Here is a 21,710-nt window from a genome sequence, read left to right on the forward strand (position 1 = left end):
TATAAAGCCGATGGAGTATCAAAATTGCTTCCATCTGAAAAGTCACAAAGTTTAAACTTTGCTTGATGACCATTTCCAGCCACGACAGCCACACATTTATGTCTGATGGATTCGACTAATCCATGATTTATCCTTTTGGATGGCATTCCGTTTATGTATACATGTTCAATTCTTTGGGTTAGGAGTAAATGTTTCAGTACACACACCGATATGTGGCTTCACAGATGACGTCGGGTGCGTTGTTGCCTACACGAACTGATCCCATACGTTTTACAACCGATCGTTAGGGTCACACAGTCCACCAAGGCCATTTCCTTCTTTTAGACATCTCTATACACTCTCGCAATTTGTTTCTTGAATGCGCTTAGTTTTTACCTGTTCTTTAGACCATTCAGAGTTTTCATCCGGTGTAGTTGTGGATGAAGGTACATGTGCTACATGTCGTTGTCGCCTTCGTGACTAAATTAGTTCCTCATCCGGTGAGGGTGCAGAAGATCCTAATTTGTGTTGTCGCTTTGGTCTAGGTTTGATTAGAGTGTTGTATTTGTTTTACAGCCCGCTGGCCAAGATGTTTATATTTTTCTTTAAACATTGTTTTATTTCTTGCTACTTTTGTATTTGTACTGATATCCCCTGTTAGTATCATTCTGGTGAACTAAATGTGGGTCTAGACTGTTGCGCTACCCAACTATTAAATTCTTCTTGATATTCTCTCTCTCTCTCTCTCTCTTTTGCATATGTTGCTCTACCTCTATTATTTATCAAATATCCGAGTCATGGTCTTTAGGAGCTTCTCGCTGTTGTGGTGTGTCCCACCTTCCCATATCTTTAGGAGCTTCTCGCTGTTGTGGTGTGTCGCACCTTCCCATATCTTTTAGAGCTTTTCGCTGTTGTTATGTGTCCCACCTTCCCATATCTTTTAGAGCTTTTCGCTGTTGTCATGTGTCCCACCTTCCCATATCTTTAGGAGCTTCTCGCTGTTGTGGTGTGTCCACCTTCCCATATCTTTAAGAGCTTTTCGCTGTTGTTATGTGTCCCACCTTCCCATATCTTTAGGAGCTTATCGCTGTTGTGGTGTGTCCCACCTTCCCATATCTTTAAGAGCTTTTCGCTGTTGTGGTGTGTCCCACCTTCACATATCTTTAGGAGCTTCTAGCTGTTGTGGTGTTTCCCACCTTCCCATATCTTTAGGAGCTTTTCGCTGTTGTGGTGTGTCGAAACTTCCCATACAATCTTTCCATAACATTTCATCTTCCTTAATCTATCCATTCCTAAATGCATATCTCATTTCTTCAAAATGAGCATAGATCAAGCAATGAAGAAGACTGATATAAAATGTCTGCCGTGGACATTAAAAGAAACTATAACGGTCAAAGTGGAACAAGTGGCAGTTCTTAATGGATCAGAGGAAGAACCTGGTCCAGTTGCTAAGACAGTCAAACTTACCAAGGCTATTACAAAAGACCATAAATAGTAACTGCAGACACGTTCATGCGTTTGCCACAGACAGTCGAAGAATATGTTGGTGATACTGGAGAAGCCGATGGTCTCCAGCCGTGCCACCCGAGTACAAGTTATTTAATGACTAACTCGTCGGTCGGTCGTTACATATCCTGTATTCGACCGGCTCAATTCTTCTTTTAATGATAACTCGCCAATTGATCTTTACATATCCTGTATTCGTTGCTCTTAACAGATCTCTCGACTGGAAAGAGCACATTATAAAAATGCCATCACGATAAATACATGGACAGGGGATGGCCTAAGATGGCATTCAGATAATTTTTGGAAAGAAAAAAGTTCCGGTCAAATCAATGGTGAGAAAACAATACAGGTCCGATGTGATCCGCGCAACATCTCACGAAATTCATCCCACGTGTGTTCAGCGTCACGCCAAGTACAATGAATATTTTCATGACCATGCGCGTGAATGACTCGAAATATCATCAAAATGTTTCAGTTGTCATAGATTACTTTAGAAACATGTGCGTATCGTTGATTAAAATAAATCTCATTTGTGTTTTTGTTTCGACCTCGTGAAATATTTATGTAGGATCGTACACGAGATCGATTTTACTTGCTTCCAGAGCGTCAGTGATAAATGCTTCGTCGGTGGTGGGATGAAATCGACGAACATTTTAGGTGTTGCGTAAGCAGATAATAATAATAATAATAATAATAATAATAATAATGAGAACTCTGCATTGCGCCTAATCTTTAGAAGCTCTAAGCGCTTTACAACATTAGACAACACCTGTAAGATAAAAAACATATAATGATATGATTACAAAAAACAAACACTATAAAATTAGAAAACATAAAAAACATGCTGAAAATAGTTAAGGTAGGAAACATTATTAGGTCTTTAAGTTTGTTCTTTCAGTCGAAATAAGTTTGTTTTTAGAGCACTCTTGAATGGTGTCACTGTGTCTTTGTGTCTAAGTTCAGTGGGCAATTCATTCCACGTTGCTGGGCCCTGGTATGCAAAAGAACGTTGTCCATATGACTTTGTTTTCATAGTGGGAATAATGAGCATACGATTGTCAGAAGATAATACCGATTGTTTGGTGTTGCTGATATTTATTGTTTGAGTAAGTATCTTGCTGGTGTGTACACATCGGTGAGGTCGGATAGGTAATTAAACGTAGCACAGTGAACAAATTTTGTGTTTGATTCTGGATCAAATGTATAACCAGTGTATGGTACAGAGCAGCGGGGAGGTGTGCTCTCATCGTGGTACTCTAAGTATGATCCGAGCAGATGTGTTTTGAACTTTTTGAAGTTTCTGGAGTAGATATTGAGATGAACCAGACGTAACTGAGTTACAATAGTCCAGTCTTGAAAGTACTAATGAATACACACGCTTTTTAGTGGCAAAGATATTTGCGACTGGAGCTGATGCGTCTCAGCTCAAGATATGCAGCCTTGCATATGTTCATGACATGTTGGTGCAATGTGAGAGTACTGTCCTGAGTAACACCTAGGTTTCTTACCGATTGTTTGTGTTGCTGATATTTATTGTTTGAGATAAAATATGTGAATGAGAAAGTCTTTGTGTTGTGATCAGAATGGCCTCAGTTTTATCATCATTCATCTGCAGCTTGTTACATGTCATCCATGATTTCACATCAATGCACCTTTCTACACATTGGATGGTAGCATCAACTTCAGCTAGATGGCTAGATTTTTATATTTGGGTGTCATCAGCGTACAATTGGTGAGACACTGGATGATGATATATGACACTTGAGAGCGGCTGAGTGTATAGAATGAAGAGAACAGATGCAACAACAGACCCCTGTGGAACACCACAACATAGATCAACTGGGCTGGAATGTATTCCATTTGCAGACACATTTAATATACATTTAAAGGGTAACTTTTCAAATCGCTGATTTTTCTCAAATCGTTATTTTTGCAAAATGGATTGCGAATTTCCAATCTCGTGATCTCCTTGAATGAGACAATATTATAATACGATCATGTCTTCATACTGTGTCGTGACAAAACGCATGCTTCAATATCCAACTCGAGTTCAGACACGTAATGGACGAGCAATGTTTGCTGGAACTTGTGTTCGATGTTGAGCAAAAAATTTCACGTAGATCAGGAATACCCCATAGGCGCTCAAATTTGTAAGGGTGATATCGCGGCTGCATTGATTGTTGTTTTTTTTTAGGGTTTAACGCCATTTTTCAGCACAAGATAGGCTATACATGGCGGTCAGTATTAATGGTGGAGGAAGAACCCGGGAAAAGCCCGGAAAGAACCACCGACCCACGAGAAGCTACCGGCAAGCTTTCTCACATATCCACATTGGCTGAGCCCGAGACTCGAACCTATGCAGACAGAGGTGAGATGCATTGGTCATTAACAAAGTTACCAGTGAAACTATGGAGTAAATATAATGATGAAAAACAACTTTTTGATACAATTACTGTGGGCCTGGTATATGGCTATATTTACGACATGATTCTAACATCCAACCAATGACTTGTGAGACACCTATCAGCCGCGTTGATAATGAATGTCGCCGCCATGATCATGCTTTAAAAGTATCAAATGATATCCGCTCACGCCAACGAGACGGGTGGATATCGTTTATGATTTGAGTTCGATTAATCCAACACTGGGGGAAAAATGATAATGTTGATGTTGTGGGGTTTAACGCCATTTTTCAGCACACGATAGGCTATACATGGCGGCCAGTATTAATGGTGGAGGAAGAACCCGGGAAAACACCGGGAAGAACCACCGACCCACGAGAAGCTACTGGCAAGCTTTCTCACATACCCACATTGGCCGAATCCTAGACTCGAACTCACGCAGACAGAGGTGAGATGGCAGTGATCCGTAACGGAGAGCGCTTTAGACCACTCGGCCACTCGGGGCCCCCGGGGGGAAAAAAAAGATCGGATCTGTCTCATGGACAAAAGTCCACTCATTAAAGGTAAATTATATCGATACAAACAAACAAGGAATGGACACAAAGGTCGGACATTATCCAAATTATATTACAGTCCACATGGATATTGGAGAGGCGAAGCTACCGTGGAACAGCTAAACAGAAAAGGTAACTCATGAGATTACTCGAACATGCTTGGCCAAACAAACGCTGCGTCAAATTTACCTGCCAGTACCAAAACAAGTTCGATGTCTAAACAGGGGTTCATCTTGATGATTTCTTGTTCCCCCCCCCCACATAATCGTGATAAAAAGAAGCTTCATCGTTGACGTCAAAAGATTATGCAAGTGTCTTGGATGCTGTCGAACGCATTTAAGTAAACAGAGAACTCCCATTGCCACGATTGTTACAAAAGGATCCTGGTAAAGAAGTTCTCTTATATGTCGCTGCGTTGTTAACCAAATACCGAGTGTGAGTACACGTCGGATAGATCAATGTACATCGTAACCAAGAAACTATGGCACAATTTAATTGCACACTTGCAGAATGGTTATTTGGTCATCAGTATGCGCAGGAATTTTTGATAAGCAGTCTCAGGAATGGGTACGAAAACAATGAAGTCACTTCCATAACTGGCTTAACATCAGCCAATGCGAATCGACTAAAGACTGTCAATAGAAGTCCCGCCTCCAATCAGAAATTGCTTTTACAGCAATTGCTTTTACAGCAAGTACCGTTACAACCACTGATTATCACTGGCCGAACATAACGCCAGTAAAATATCCTATTCAAAACTTCAGCGTCAAAATTTGTTTACGTTTATAACTGACCTTGGTGGGACCCATGCTAATGCTGCTATTAACTTGATCCTGCACTGGTGTATTTGTGCAACGTTTCGAGAATCTTTTGAATGCCTCTGTCAATTTCATGCACGATGACGCCGTCGTTCTTGAAGCTATAGGAGATGCAAGACGACGACGACGGTGTTCTCCATACCCACTTAATATCACACGGATATCAGCTTTTCTTGCACCGCTTGGTATTCGGATAGTATGCTCAAGTGAAATCCTTTTCGATGTTGTACTGTTGTTTTATTAGAAACTCTTGCTGTTGATGCTGCAGTTGCAATGGCAACCGGTGGTGATTAGGATCAGAAACTGAAATCACTTCAATCTCTTCTTTCATTTATTTACTGAGACCCAAGTCACATACAATTTGTTTGCGGTAACCATAAACTACTGAGACCTAAATCACACACAATTTGTTTGCAGTAACCATAAACTACTGAGACCTAAATCACACACAATTTGTTTGCAGTAACCATAAATTACTGAGACCTAAATCACACACAAATTGTTTGCAATAACCATACATTACTCAGACCCAATCACACACAAATTGTTTTTAAAAAATCCATTTAAAATGTTATGTACAACTAGCCAGTATCCGTAACATTGTAGCATACAATATTTTTGAAATTTTACGAAATTATCCAGTAAGAATCCACGAGCAAACCATACTAGCTATAATCATGATGAAAAGTCTTGAAGAAAACCTACCAGCCTTTCTATGCATTGAGGTACATTTCCAAAATAAATCTTTTCGTAAGAAAGCTATGCAAACTGTGTCGACTATTATCGCTAAAAATCATCACAGAGATCATAGCCCATATAACAATACAGACACAACAGTACAAGCAAAATGTTTCGATTGTAAATCCAGTGACAAATGGTTTATTCTTTTGTATGGAACAAAGAAGGCTTTTAAGAATGTACAGCGGTTCTGTTTGCTAAACAAAATAAGCCACTGTGTTTGAAAATCAGCCCTAAGTGTAAATGCTGTTCAACCATTTAAAATGACGTGTCACCAAATGCAAAAGAAAAATAGCGAGATTGCCTCGAGTCAAATATAAGTACTTTTCTTTTTATTTCATTAACCCTTTTATAAAGACTTTTACTTACTTCAAATTACAACCCAGACATATAATGAACTAATTTAGCTAGTCATTACATCAAACAAAGAAATAAGTCCGAGTGTTTGGAACTTTTTTGTTACACTTTTAAACACGGGTCCACCAAGCTGGTCGGCGTAAGAATTCTATTCAAAAGAGTAAATTACCAGATAGTGGATGCGTTTGAGTCGATTGTGAAGAGTAGCACTATACAGATACAGCAAAGCGTGACGCGAACCACACATTATAATGAACAGTAAGACCAATTTAACATTCACTTGTCTCTTTCAATGCCTCGTCTGCTTTCTTCAGTTTAAATCACTGTATTCAGAAACTGTTATTGGCGAGGAGGCAGATGATTTCGATTTCGACGGCCTCCCCGGGGCTCGCCATCAGTTTGAGGTGAAGGTGGGAGCTGGGAGAGAAGAATGTTTCTACCAAAAGGCACGGAAGGGCGCAAACCTGGAAGTGACCTACAAGGTACTGTCAAGTCTTTTTGATATATATATATATATATATATATATATATATATATATATATATATATAATTTCTAATATTGTTTGAATCCTCAACTTCAATAATAATGACAACAGTTTGAAATTTATTTGTGTACATATCACTGAAATCGTGTTATAACCAATGTTTTATATTGTACAATTAATATTTGCCTAGAGGAATGGTACTGCGCCAGTTCTCGTAGTTGTATAAATGCCATCAATTTAGAACTCTTACAATGGTTATAAACTTTGTAGACTACTTATATCTAACACAAAGATTCGTTACATCTTTGCTACGTTTTTACTATAGCGTGGCAGCCATTTTATGTGTATGTAAGGTGTCGACAAGGTGAGTGACCGTATCTACATAGCGATGCTTATGTAGCGCTTAACTGAACTACGCCACAATGCACTGCACAAATCACTATATAATTGTATGCATATGTTTCAAGCCATTCGTTGGTACCCTATCTAAATTGTCGAGTCTATATCATATGATCATAGCTACTAAAATATGCTAATCGTATAGTGGAGTTCTTAATAGCGAACAAAACATCGAGGATCCCGTCTGATGCAAGTGGTGCATCATGGGAAAGGGTACGTAGGTTGGCTACGACGGAGTACGCTAGTTTTCCGCCGTCTCACGAAAACTAAAAATGTGACACAGTTATCAGCAAAAACAAGACAGAAATGTAAACAACCAAAATTTACTCTCGTAAATCAATATGAACCAATTGCCCGTTTATGGATTACTTAAACTTTTATGCATCTAAGCCATTTTTATATGACTCAGAAGCATTATACATTTTTGAGTCAACTGCACAGCATTTTGAAAAATGTATTCTTTAAATTCCTACATACATAACCAAAGACATTTAGTTTATTTACCTGTAATTATTTGTACACATATTAAGGTATGAAATCTGTTATAAAAGAGAAAATGCAATACAGGCAAATATCCCGAAAAAAACGAGTTTTTCTGTTACCCCAAAGAAGAATGTCGTCTTCTGTTGATATTTTGGCCCAACGATAATTACTTGTGCAAAGACTTCGCTAGAGATGATGCCAACAATGGCACCCACCGTACAGTCACGACAGGATGGAAGATGGTGGATAAGCAATTAAACCACAAACAAAACAACAACAACAAAAACAGACACGAAAACCCTAAACATTCATAAGCCTCAATTCTCGCAAATTGTATTCGTCACCATAGACACAATGAAAAGGTGTCGTTAGTCCAAAGACGATACGACGAGCGCCTAAGGCATTTATTAAGTGTATGGTGTTCATGCGCCTCCTGCACTGATCGATCATTACTCACTCACGGGCTCACTCATGACAAACACGCCCATGGGTTACATACTCCCTCCCTAAATGTAAATGTCTCCTGATATTTAACAAATTTGTGCCTGCAGCACAAAAAAATATTTAAAAAATTACAAATGTACAGAAACAAATAACCAATCAGTGGTACTATATATACATCGTGTGTTCCGAAATAAGTAAAAACATTAATGCATGACTGTTATTCACATATATCAACATGCAGGAAAAGAAAAAATAAACAGAACTACAGAGCTTAATAAGTTAAATTGCCCATTAAAAAATTGAATATTTACAACCACTGAAATTTAAACTTCAATTACTTACATAATGTTGTCAAACTGCCTCCTATATTGATAGGTTTGTGTTAGATTGACAATAAATGGGATATTCAGAATCACCCATACCTGCTAAATAAAAAGCAAAGAGAACTCCCGAAAGATACGGATGGATCTCATTATCTCACACGCAGTAAATCGTCTGCAAATTCAGCCCCTGGCCTATCCTGTCAGGTGGTTTTCGGTCTCTGGTAGAACTCCTTACCGGTTGCTGACGTAATTCTTGCCGTGAGACCTGTGGTGCTGGTGGTCTCTTAACTAATCTCATGTATTGACGTTCTGGGTCTCCCTTTAATTTTGCTCTCATGCTAGGTACTTGAGGAAGTAGAACAATGAGTTGTTGGTTCATTTAAACTACTTTCATATTGCCTAGACACACCATTATGAAAGGTTACGCTTTCAAGAGGCTGGCTAATATGGGGGTCGATCAAACAGCGATGTCTACTATCCGAGGCAGTCCGTGTGGAGTGGTCACGGGATCGAACAATCTTCCTCCCGACCCAACCGGGTTGTCTGTGTGGTATAACATACATGTCGCTATCTGAATCAGAACTCAGAGATTCAGAGCTGGACTCTGAAGGGGTTACGTTTTGTACACTCGGGTTCTTCCGAACCTAGTTCATGGGAGCTGGATCGCAAAGAATATAGTTAAAGGGCAAAAGCATATTACGATGCAATGTACGTACAGATTTCGGACCTGCTAATATTCTCACCTTGTACACTAGCATATCTTAATGGGGGATCGATAACACCTGATATACATCCTCGGTCCACTTGTCGGCTAATTTTTGTTTCCACTCTAATCCAACATTGCGCACTAGGACTCGGTCCCCATCTTCAAGTTTGGACTCTCGGACCTTCTTATCGTACTGGACGTTGTTCTTGGCATGACTATTGCTCGAATCCTGGCCGCGGCTGTGTACGCGAATTGGAGGCGGTCTTTCGGGTTTTCCGCGTAAGTGTTAGGCTCTGCATCAGCATCGCCACAACCTGGTGCGGTACCCAGATAAGCGTCAACCGAAGGCCGGGGGTGCCTCCCAAGCATAAGAAAATGAGTTGAAAATCCAGTGGAATCATTCTTAGTAGCATTATATGCATGGACAATTGGAGCAGTGTACAATTTCCAATCTTGTCTTTGTTCTTCCTCCAATGTCCCTAGCATTTTAATGCGTTCTATTTATACGTTTACAGGCACAATTTCCCTATGGATGAAATGGGAAGGAGCGAGACTTCTGTATGTTCGCTATTTTGCATAACTCTTTTATAACCCTTCCCTCGAAATTACGTCCCTGATCACTGTGAAGCCTTTCCGGACAACTGTAATAAGGAGGAAAAAAAGTGCTCATACAGGGCTTTAGCGGTAGTCTGAGCCATTTGGTTGCGGAAAGGAACGGCCTGATCATACCTGGTGCAATGATCAGTTATCACCAAGATACTCTCAAACTCCCCCTTATACCGCTCTAGTGACAAAACGTCCATGCAGATGAGCTCCTTAGGGCGAGTGGTCTGAATTGGGGTTAATTCAGTCATTGCCCTAACAGGGGTCTTTCTGCGTATACACCGTTCACAAGACTCCACCTTGCGATTCACGCCCTTCTCCTGACCACTGTCCAGGCCATGCAAACCTTTTCCTAGCTAACCAGAGTGTTTTCTTCTTGCCCTGATGATCCAGATCGTTATGGATACCTTTCAGGGCCAGGTTTCGGTATGACTCTTGGATCACAAGCTGTCTGACTGATTGACCATCAAGAGAAGTGCTTTTGTAGAGCTGCAACCCAGCTATGCCCTGTAGCGTCAAGCTTTGCCGTCGAAAGGACGCATGTCAGTGGTTTGCTGTCTGTGACCATCTCGAACGAATAACCTACAAGATAGTCATGAAATTTATCAGTCACGGTCCATTTTAACGCCAAAAACTTGAGGTTATGGACTGGGTCTCAATCCGCGACTCGCGTAAGCAAAGACTCTTTTTACACCATCTTGCTCTTGATATAGGAATATGCCTAAACCAGAGTGAGTGAGTAAGTGATCGATCAGTGCCAGAGGCGCATGAAGGGGACGATAACGTCGAGCGCCATGCATTTAATAAATTCCCTAGGCGCTCGTCGTATCGTCTCTGGATTAACGACACCTTTTTCATTGCGTCTACGCCTATTAGTCGTGAATACAGTTCACGAGAATCATGGTGTCTGAATGTGTAGGGTCTTCGTGTCTGGTCGTTTTTGTATTATCTTGTTGCTATATATTGAAATACCGGCGTGAGGGTTGTGTATCGTATTTGTCTTGTTTGTAGTATTGTATATTTAAGTATTTGTTCTGTTTCTTTGTAGGCTTTTTTCCTGTTTTTCTTTTATCTTGTATCGTTGAAACTGTTGACACCAAAAACTAAACCCCACGACCCGAGGGTGTCGTGTTCGTTTCTTCTGTACAACGCCTGGCTTACGTATATTTTTAGGAAAGACGCATGAAACTAATTGAAAGTAGAGCACTGTTATGTTTCTTTTAATATAATTGCTCCAGTTGGAGAAAGAATAATTAGTACAAGACTTCCAACCTGATGGAGTCCCAGTCTTAATTTTATCACTCAGAGACAGATGTTGAAGAAGTGGAAGAAGATGGACGAAGAAGACCAGCTCTGTCTGCCAAGAAAAGAAAAAACACAACATAATATGAATGTTTCTCGAAATAGCCTAAGCTTAGGGCGATCATTCAATGATGGAGAGTACTTTAAGATGAAAATATAGTAAAGAAAGTACTCTTAACATTACGATACTAGTTATGAAAACTTAGGAATCAGACGTACTCTTAACATTACGATACTAGTTATGAAAACTTAGGAATCAGACGTACTCTTAACATTACGATACTAGTTATGAAAACTTAGGAATCAGACGTACTCTTAACATTACGATACTAGTTATGAAAACTTAGGAATCAGACGTACTCTTAACATTACGATACTAGTTATGAAAACTTAGGAATCAGACGTACTCTTAACATTACGATACTAGTTATGAAAACTTAGGAATCAGACGTACTCTTAACATTACGATACTAGTTATGAAAACTTAGGAATCAGACGTACTCTTAACATTACGATACTAGTTATGAAAACTTAGGAATCAGACGTACTCTTAACATTACGATACTAGTTATGAAAACTTAGGAATCAGACGTACTCTTAACATTACGATACTAGTTATGAAAACTTAGGAATCAGACGTACTCTTAACATTACGATACTAGTTATGAAAACTTAGGAATCAGACGTACTCTTAACATTACGATACTAGTTATGAAAACTTAGGAATCAGACGTACTCTTAACATTACGATACTAGTTATGAAAACTTAGGAATCAGACGTACTCTTAACATTACGATACTAGTTATGAAAACTTAGGAATCAGACGTACTCTTAACATTACGATACTAGTTATGAAAACTTAGGAATCAGACGTACTCTTAACATTACGATACTAGTTATGAAAACTTAGGAATCAGACGTACTCTTAACATTACGATACTAGTTATGAAAACTTAGGAATCAGACGTACTCTTAACATTACGATACTAGTTATGAAAACTTAGGAATCAGACGTACTCTTAACATTACGATACTAGTTATGAAAACTTAGGAATCAGACGTACTCTTAACATTACGATACTAGTTATGAAAACTTAGGAATCAGACGTACTCTTAACATTACGATACTAGTTATGAAAACTTAGGAATCAGACGTACTCTTAACATTACGATACTAGTTATGAAAACTTAGGAATCAGACGTACTCTTAACATTACGATACTAGTTATGAAAACTTAGGAATCAGACGTACTCTTAACATTACGATACTAGTTATGAAAACTTAGGAATCAGACGTACTCTTAACATTACGATACTAGTTATGAAAACTTAGGAATCAGACGTACTCTTAACATTACGATACTAGTTATGAAAACTTAGGAATCAGACGTACTCTTAACATTACGATACTAGTTATGAAAACTTAGGAATCAGACGTACTCTTAACATTACGATACTAGTTATGAAAACTTAGGAATCAGACGTACTCTTAACATTACGATACTAGTTATGAAAACTTAGGAATCAGACGTACTCTTAACATTACGATACTAGTTATGAAAACTTAGGAATCAGACGTACTCTTAACATTACGATACTAGTTATGAAAACTTAGGAATCAGACGTACTCTTAACATTACGATACTAGTTATGAAAACTTAGGAATCAGACGTACTCTTAACATTACGATACTAGTTATGAAAACTTAGGAATCAGACGTACTCTTAACATTACGATACTAGTTATGAAAACTTAGGAATCAGACGTACTCTTAACATTACGATACTAGTTATGAAAACTTAGGAATCAGACGTACTCTTAACATTACGATACTAGTTATGAAAACTTAGGAATCAGACGTACTCTTAACATTACGATACTAGTTATGAAAACTTAGGAATCAGACGTACTCTTAACATTACGATACTAGTTATGAAAACTTAGGAATCAGACGTACTCTTAACATTACGATACTAGTTATGAAAACTTAGGAATCAGACGTACTCTTAACATTACGATACTAGTTATGAAAACTTAGGAATCAGACGTACTCTTAACATTACGATACTAGTTATGAAAACTTAGGAATCAGACGTACTCTTAACATTACGATACTAGTTATGAAAACTTAGGAATCAGACGAGTAAAGAAGACTCATACGCCTCATACGGGTTGTGTTCGTATTTTTCAAAATAGAAAAAACTGCGAATCTTAGTCCAGACTGTACAAGTCGTCAGATACGGACAACAAGTCTAACACTGCACATTAACTACATTCTTACCGTCACTGTCACATAGCCAGTCGACCCATACATCATAACACTCATTTAATTATTTGTTTTTGTTTTTAAATTAAGTTTAATACAAATAACATAGCACACTTTGTCGCACCTCAAACATTTCTACATCGAAAATTCGGATGGTTTCTTCCCAATTATGAATCCATATTTCTATCAGTTACACAACTCAGCATTTGTAGCAGATGCGTTTATATTATGTACTCACATTGTGTCTTCCACGTTTCCTTCGGATCTAATGTACATTACATTAATTTTTCAATCTATAAACGTAACAATGGGTGTTACTAAATTTGAATTACTACTTTTAATATTATAGGTACTACGAGGTGGTGACAGAAATCTCAATGTTTTCCTCAAAGATCCTAACCAGACAATCATAGATTCAAAAGAAAATGCACCATATGGGGATTTCGAGATATTAGTGGCAGAAACAGGTAAGTTAAACTCGATCCCAACATATACATTATGTACAGGTATAGCTATTTCTTACTAATCTGTAGCTTACCTGTATACGTGTTTGCTGATAGAGACAAACATATTTAAAAGCTGTTCGGCGAGCAGACAATGCAGATATGAAGGTAGACAGGTAAACATAAGGGCTTAAAGAGGCATACGGATGGAGAGACAGGTGGCTTATGCATCAATTGACATACGGAAAGTTCTCTTTAACCTAACATGCACAATAATGTCATAAGCACATCAATACACGCTAACCCTGTTTCTGCTTGGCTAAGCTCTCCATCGTTTTATTCTCCTTGTATTTGCATGTCTAGCTAGCTTGTTACTGTATTAGCACATCATCCCGTTTGCTTGTACCCACCCACTGATATTAAAACGAAAAGCATCAAGAATATAGAACATGCAAAAATCTTAGTCATTTCAGTCATTGATTTATAATTTCTAACCTAATTGTTGCCAAGGAGTCCCTAACACTGTTGACTTTTTGGCCCCTCAAAGCAAACGGAAACTCCCAAAGTAAACTAGCAGACGGCACGTTCACTGTCCTTTTCTCGTGTCGTCTGCGTCCACTATTTGCAATATTAAAATATTTCTTAAGCAAACTGGACAAATAAAAAGTAAGAACCTTTATATACAAGCGTTCAAAGGAGAAGTAAGTCCAATCTATAAGGAGTTATTGGGATTATCAAAGATGATCAACTACATCACATATGTTGCTTGAAAGGGTAGACTCGCCGATGCAAATATGGCGATCGTTGTATGAAAGGAACTGCCTTTGATTCGAAACGCCAACAAGTTGACAGTGTTTGAGAGTGCCAGTTCGTCAGGTTAGATATTATACATCAACGAATGACATGACCAAATGTTGTGCATTCTTTATATCACTGAAGTCTTTTCGTTTTTAAATTCGATAGGAGGTTAGAAAGAAAAGGGATGATGCAAGAATATTATAGCTGGCTGTCTGACTAGTTACATAGATAGGTAGATACGTAGATGAATATATGTATACTGACAAACATGCATATTTATAGATAGAAAAATATGTAAATATGAACATAAACAATTGTTTCTGGTATGGAGGGGATGGCGGGAAGAACTATAAATAAATTAAACAGTCACTTCGGTTTCCTATTAGTTGACTGGCTTGTTGCTAGATTCATTTAGTTTGATTGTGTTACATATACTTTTCTTTCTCTAGGTGACTATTCAGTATGCATAGACAACACGTTAAGCCGCTTTTCCCCCATATTAGTGTATATCTACTTGGTGACGTATGTCATGTCTGAATGGGAAAAATACGCCGATGAGCTAGATGAAGTTCACTTGATGGTGTCAAACTTCACGGTACGTATTATAATTTCGTCAGTGACTTATGGGTTCATTTTATCTATCAGCTGTCATGGATGGATATATAACATAAAGCTGTTCTTCCTTGGGAATAATATGTGAATTTTATTACGGCTTTTGTCACCTCTCCCAAAGTCCATTAACTCTAACCGACTTAGTGTAATGCTATTCAGAAATAAAATATAAAATATCAGACAATCTGTGGTTAAAATTAAAGGCTAGATCATCGTCACGATCCAGCCAAAAACACACATAAACTATATATACTTGTTCAATAAATCAGGCCCTATACCTGTACTGAGGCCAATGGATGAAGACATACAATTATGTCGGGTATTTCTGCGCACCAAGGTTTTCATTTCCAATATTGAAGCAAAACGCATACCAAATTGGACCGATTGACGGAAATAAAATACAGCAATGCATACCATTTGAAAAGAGGCAATTGTCGCCTGAATATTCTGTTCAAAATAATATTAATTTTGGACACATGGGATACCACCCCCGTGTTTTCGTGACTCGCAATATGTCGACCTATTCTGCACACAGCTTGAAAAGATGTAATGTTTATCTATCGGGCTACAGAAACGAAATAGTTTACTTTTGACTGTTTCTGTCAGCATTTCAGTCGAATAATTAGGTCAGGTTTATAGCTAGTGTTACAAACAATAAATGGCACGATATATTAAGCAAACTAAATCAATCTTGTTAAAAATTAGTAAAGTCCAACATTTTATATAAAAAGGAGCTATTATGTGGAAGAAAAACAACAATGAATAGGATGTAATATGTTGACATATTGTTTATTGGGAAAATTACTAGAGAATGTAGAAACAGACTATACGCTTTGGAATTTCTTGATAATCCCGTTGTAGCGGTAAGTTGACACGTTGGGTAGCAGACGTTTTAGTACGTGTGGGACAACTTCTTGCAAAATTGGAAACTTAAATTAAGAAGCAGAATTGTTTTAAGGTATACATTTCCATCTTTTATATAATATATGTATTTGTATGATTCTAAAAGATACACAGTAATAAGGGTTTTCTGGGTTACAGGTTTAAGAAAGTCATGGAGTGGGTTTTCATGTTGACATTTAGAAATCACATTTTCATACGTATCTCGAATCGAAATGTGGGATATTTGCGTGCACTTATGAACACCACTTTTCTTAATTAAAGTACGATCGTTCTTTCTTGATACAAAAATGGATTTTTGACTTAAAAGTGCACGTGATCAAATGTTTACAGAAACAACGTATCGTTGCGCATAAATACCCGACGCGCAGAATTGACCGTCATGGTGGTACATGTTCGAATCATATCAGTGAACATTTTAGACACTTAGCGGTATTTATCGCTGCTCATAAGTTATGGACCGTTGAAAGGTCCACTTGGCGATATGTACATAATATTTTCAGATCAAATCCAGTGTCTGATTACTTGTAAATTCACATGGAATAACACAAACCTACATGCAGTGGCCATTTCAAACTGCATGACCACAGCTGCCTTTTCCGTCAGATACGTCAGCCAATCAGATGAAAGTTTCACTCATTTGCTCATTTGAAAATTTCCATGGCTTTGGTCACGTGACTCGACTAGATAGTTCATGGATTTTCACCCACTTCAACACCACAACGTGAATAAATATTATCCGCCATTTTCGTGTTTGTTTTTGCTCGAATATGCATTAAATAAACTGAAGGAGAAATCCACTATAACCGTTAATTCTTAATATTCTAAGCTGCTATGCATACATTCTGCCTTTCGAAGTACATGTACCAGTCAAACGACAAATTCCACGAACGTATATTGTTTATTACCTTCTTAGTTATGATGTTTCCTCAGCAATAATTGTAATTGCTTTAGTTTGTAAATGTAGCGAAAATGTCCATTGGTCAGGACGTAATAAGTGACCAGGCCTAGCTGCTTTTATTTTGTGTAAACTGTACTGAGAACTACATTTTACTAACTTATGTAAATACAGTCACGTGCAAAGTAAAGTAAACACTAAAACATAAGCATTCAGGATTAATATATATATATATATATATATATATATATATATATATATATATATATATATATATATATATATATATATGGGGTGGTTATATTTTATTTTGAAAATGGAATTTGATTTTGACAGACTCAAATAGCAAATCTTTGTATTTTTTGGAAAATAAATAATTATTTTTGACCTGACTTTGAAACAAAACTGGGACACCTCCAGATCTACCAGAAAGAACAATGGGGCTACAAAGCTATTTAACTGCGCCTCGTTGCAAATGAATTTAATGCTATAGGTTAATGGAACTAGTAACTGCGAGGAGGGAGTTCAAAGACTGACATTATAACAATTGGACCCATAGTCCAACAATATAAGACACCGACCCTATAGTTACGATGTGGGGGTGTTTTTGAGATTCCGCACCTTTCTCATCGTAGCTAGCAGGGTCGATGTCTTATATTGTTTGACCCTTATCACTATAACCATTTACCAAGATGTCTTATATTGTTTGACCCCTATCACTATAACCATTTACCAATAGCCCTAATTTAATTTGTTAGTTGCCCCTGTAGGTAGTCCAACCTGTTCATGAAAACAGATTTGAATACAGGAAAATCGGCTACGCAGGGTTTTGGACAATAATGAATCAGCCAAGTAACATTGAACTTATAAAAACATCAAATCCAAGAATCATTTGTATGTCTCAAAAAGCCCATCTCATCCTTTTCTTTGACTATTGAACTTCTACTTAGAACCCGTATGACACTTTAGATAAACCATTAATATCATGCAGTGGTTAGCTGAAAATACATATAAAACCGTGTACTATGCATGGCACGGGTATATACGATAAAATGTAATTACGTTATATATGATAAGCTATAAAGATTACATTATCGGCACAATAATTGCAAAACAATGCACAAGTTCAGAAGTGAACCCAACCGTGCCCGACAAGAATCCTAAAGTACTCAACGTTTCTTAAAAATGCAACTTTATATAGCGCTAATATAATTCTCTTGCTAAGTCACAAACAAGAATAGAAAATATTTGCATGATACTAGGGAAGCCGAAGCTACATAGAAAATATACAAAAAATCAACGTGGTAGTACAATAGTTGCAATTTATACACAAGAAATTAATACCTCACTTACCTCTTCAGCTGAAGATGTGCATGTCCTTAAAGTAGACCGCTCACTGACAAGATGTTCCGTAATGCAATACATGTCTGTGCACTGGAAGTATTCGGTTCTTCCTATTGAAAGCACTTTGCATGTATGGCATAGGATGAACAGAACTCACTATTTCGAAATCTTTATAGAATATACATAAATCATGCTCAGGTATAGTTGTACACAAAAAACGAAACCCGAGTATATGTATTTAATAAATAAAAGAATTTATACAATTCCGTGACAGTTATAATAAGAAAAATGGCTACAATTGGTCCATTATAGTTTTTAAGGGTTCGGAAAAATATCGGTCCGCTTTTGGCTGAATTTTGTCACGGACTTGATCTTCTATCAATTAGCTTTAAAAATTAGATATATAAGGAAGATATATTGTACCTTGGTTTACATTGTACTGGGACTTGTTCCCGACGCTGCGTCCTAAATGTATTCATGCAGCCTACCCCAAAACAAAGGTATTCCATGATTTATCTCGGTTAGTGCTCCAAAAAGTACGATCATTGTGGTTTAATAGAAGGTTTGTCGTAAAGTATTGATAACAATCTAAACCTAATCGTGAACACTCTTTAAGATGCAATGGATGATAAAATGGCAAGGTCGCACTATGTTACGCGTAAGATTGCCCTATGTTACGGGTAAGCCCGCACTATGTTTTATCTCTCTACATTAACACTTTGTTGGCAAATTCATTATGGAGGTCAGTTGGTAAATGACAAGTTCTTTTGGTTTGTAGGAAATGTTTCAGTACACGCAGGCGCATTTATGCACACATATGGTGAGGTGTGTGTGTGTGTGTGTGTGTGTGTGTGTGTGTGTGATTTGGATTTTTAACGTAACTTTAACAATTTGTCAGTCATATCGTTACGATGTCTGCATTGTGTCAGTTTATAGTGATGTCTAGCTAGGGGCATCATGCCGCAGACATGTAGCATGATGTCCCACCCAATCCTGTATCCTGACACCAGGCAGACCAGTCCTAACACTAACCTATTAATGCTGAGCACCTAGAGAGGCAGCTGTTAGTACCATTTTTGTAAGTCCTTGGTATGACTCGGCCGGGGATTGAACCCACGACCTTCCGCATCCGAGGCGGACGCTCTATCCAATAGGCAACCGGTGTGGTATGGTGGGGTATAATGGTATGGTATCCACAAATTTATCTGAAGGCTTACGGAATGTTACAAAGACTTAACGTAGCCTAAAACTAACCTCTTAATGATGAGCGCCTAGCAAGGCAGCTCTTAGTACCACTTTTAAAAATAAGCCTTTGGTATGACTTGGCTGGGGTTCGAACCCACTACCTGCCACATCTGAGGCGGACACTCAGACCCCATAGGCCACCTGAGCGGTCTATATTGTTCCCTATTTGACTTTAAATAACACCGTCATAATGGTCATTTTGAAAATCTTGTTATTGGACAGCCATACTGATGTTATTGATCTGACAACCAGTCTTACTATCAAAACTCCTGCTCATTGGATTGTCGTATTAACATAGGATGTTCATCAACACTTGTTCAGTGATGTTTTAGCTCGCAAGAAATCAAAATGGTGAAGATGTTAATTTAACACGGCTGCCACTGCACTAACATCTAAGTTGTTGTCATCACAAAAAATATAAAAGAAGACTTAAACACTTAGCAGTTTAAAAGAAGAATAGGTCTTGAATTCTTGGACATTACTTTCTGCTATTAGAGCGCCAGTCCCATCGATAGACACTTGCTTTACTGTTTACTTCCGTCACTAATGGCCAATGTGCCTGTTATATTCTGGGTTTTTTTCTTCTTCAGGTCGCCATTAACAGCGTCGAGGATTCTATAAAGGAAGTTCGGAAATACCAAACTAATAAAAAGATGAATTGGACGTGGGATTTGTATATGGCGTTTCAAAACAGGAACTACGTACAATATTGGGCAATTCTACATTGCGCTCTATTTATCATAACGTCTGTCTTCCAGGTTTATTTTGTTAGACGTTTATTCAGATACGTTGCCGTTACTCCGACGGCGAAACCAAGGGCTTAAAAAGTAAAGATAGCACAGGATTTTATGTTGTAATATTAACGTTATTGTATTTAACCAAGCTTACGTCTTTGTAATACACAGGCACTGATGTTTCTTTTCTAGGGATGAAATGAAATGTCCAGCAAGCTATCATACTGGTTTCATATAGTCAGATGCAAAGAACATATCCTATTGGTTTCCACATGCATTCATATAGTAAGATACCAAGAACATATCCTATTGGTTTCCACATGCATTCATATAGTAAGATACCAAGAACATATCCTATTAGTTTCTACATGCATTCATATAGTAAGATACCAAGAACATATCCTATTGGTTTCAACATGCATTCATATAGTAAGATACCAAGAACATATCCTATTAGTTTCCACGTGCATTCATATAGCAAGATATCAAGAACATATCCTATTAGTTTCCACATGATTCATATAGTAAAATACCAAGAACATATTCTATTAGTTTCCACGTGCATTCATATAGTAAGATACCAAGAACATATCCTATTAGTTTCCACGTGCATTTTTCAGCGTTATACAGATGTTGCGTCGCAGATGTAAAAGTACGGAAGGATAATACAAGAGTGAATCGCATGTATAATTTCTGTTCAGAATGTATTTACAAATTTAAACATATTCATTGATTGAATGTTGAGATATGGAATCATTAATAAAATTATAGATAACTCTATTTTTATGCCACTTCACCAGTTTCTTTCAGGATTTCCTTGAAATCAGGATTGTATTACTTAAAGGCCTATAAAAAGAAGATCAAATGCTGTGTCAATCTTTATGAACTTAAAAAGCACACGTAGCCTGAAGAAAAAAGGAAAGAATAGCGTCTGACCAAAATTGTTGTATATCACTAATTCTCACATTAACTACCTGCCAACTATACAGTCTTTTGTATTTTAACCGTAAAGTACACCATGTAAACGGGGGCCCCGAGTGGCCGAGTGGTCTAAAGCGCTCACCGTTACGGATCACTGCCATCTCACCTCTGTCTGCGTGGGTTCGAGTCCAAGGCTCGGCTAGCGTGGGTACGTGGGAAAGCGTGCCAGTAGCTTCTCGTGGGTCGGTGGTTCTTTCCTGGGTTTTCCAGGGTTCTTCCTCCACCAGTTATACTTGCCGCCATGTATAGCCTATCTTGTGCTGAAAAATGGCGTTAAACCCTAGAACAACAAGAAAACCATGTAAACACCCTAATGCCAAAGACAGAAAAGACATCTTTCTTTCCAAATGGTTTTAAAAGGAAACGAATTGTATTGCAATATTTCTAG

General features: G+C 37.9%; 1 protein-coding gene and 1 long non-coding RNA gene across 2 annotated transcripts; both read left to right on the top strand.

Moving 5' to 3' along the window:
• Positions 1 to 6,582: 6,582 nt before the first annotated feature.
• On the top strand, positions 6,583 to 14,379 carry LOC149781791 (uncharacterized). The gene is made up of 3 exons (XM_089935012.1): positions 6,583 to 6,836; positions 13,717 to 13,834; positions 14,321 to 14,379. Exons 1-3 carry the CDS (start codon positions 6,606 to 6,608, stop codon positions 14,377 to 14,379), a joined length of 408 nt encoding a protein of 135 aa, XP_089791138.1. The 5' UTR covers positions 6,583 to 6,605.
• A 687-nt stretch (positions 14,380 to 15,066) lies between these two features.
• Positions 15,067 to 21,121, top strand: LOC149781792 (uncharacterized). The gene is made up of 2 exons (XR_016414529.1): positions 15,067 to 15,203; positions 20,198 to 21,121. It is a non-coding gene; the product is annotated as an uncharacterized LOC149781792 (long non-coding RNA).
• Positions 21,122 to 21,710: the final 589 nt, after the last annotated feature.

This window comes from Sinohyriopsis cumingii, chromosome 15 (assembly GCF_028554795.1).
Source record: "Sinohyriopsis cumingii isolate HCF-2022 chromosome 15, ASM2855479v2, whole genome shotgun sequence".
NCBI lineage: Eukaryota > Metazoa > Mollusca > Bivalvia > Unionida > Unionidae > Sinohyriopsis > Sinohyriopsis cumingii.

Bases quoted from the DNA above. Each gene is read 5' to 3' on its own strand.
- LOC149781791 (XM_089935012.1), top strand. From the start codon at position 6,606: ATGAACAGTAAGACCAATTTAACATTCACTTGTCTCTTTCAATGCCTC. The intron at 6,837-13,716 runs GTACTGTCAAGT...TTAATATTATAG, and splicing joins ACCTGGAAGTGACCTACAAG to GTACTACGAGGTGGTGACAG. The intron at 13,835-14,320 runs GTAAGTTAAACT...ATTGTTGCCAAG, and splicing joins GATATTAGTGGCAGAAACAG to GAGTCCCTAACACTGTTGAC.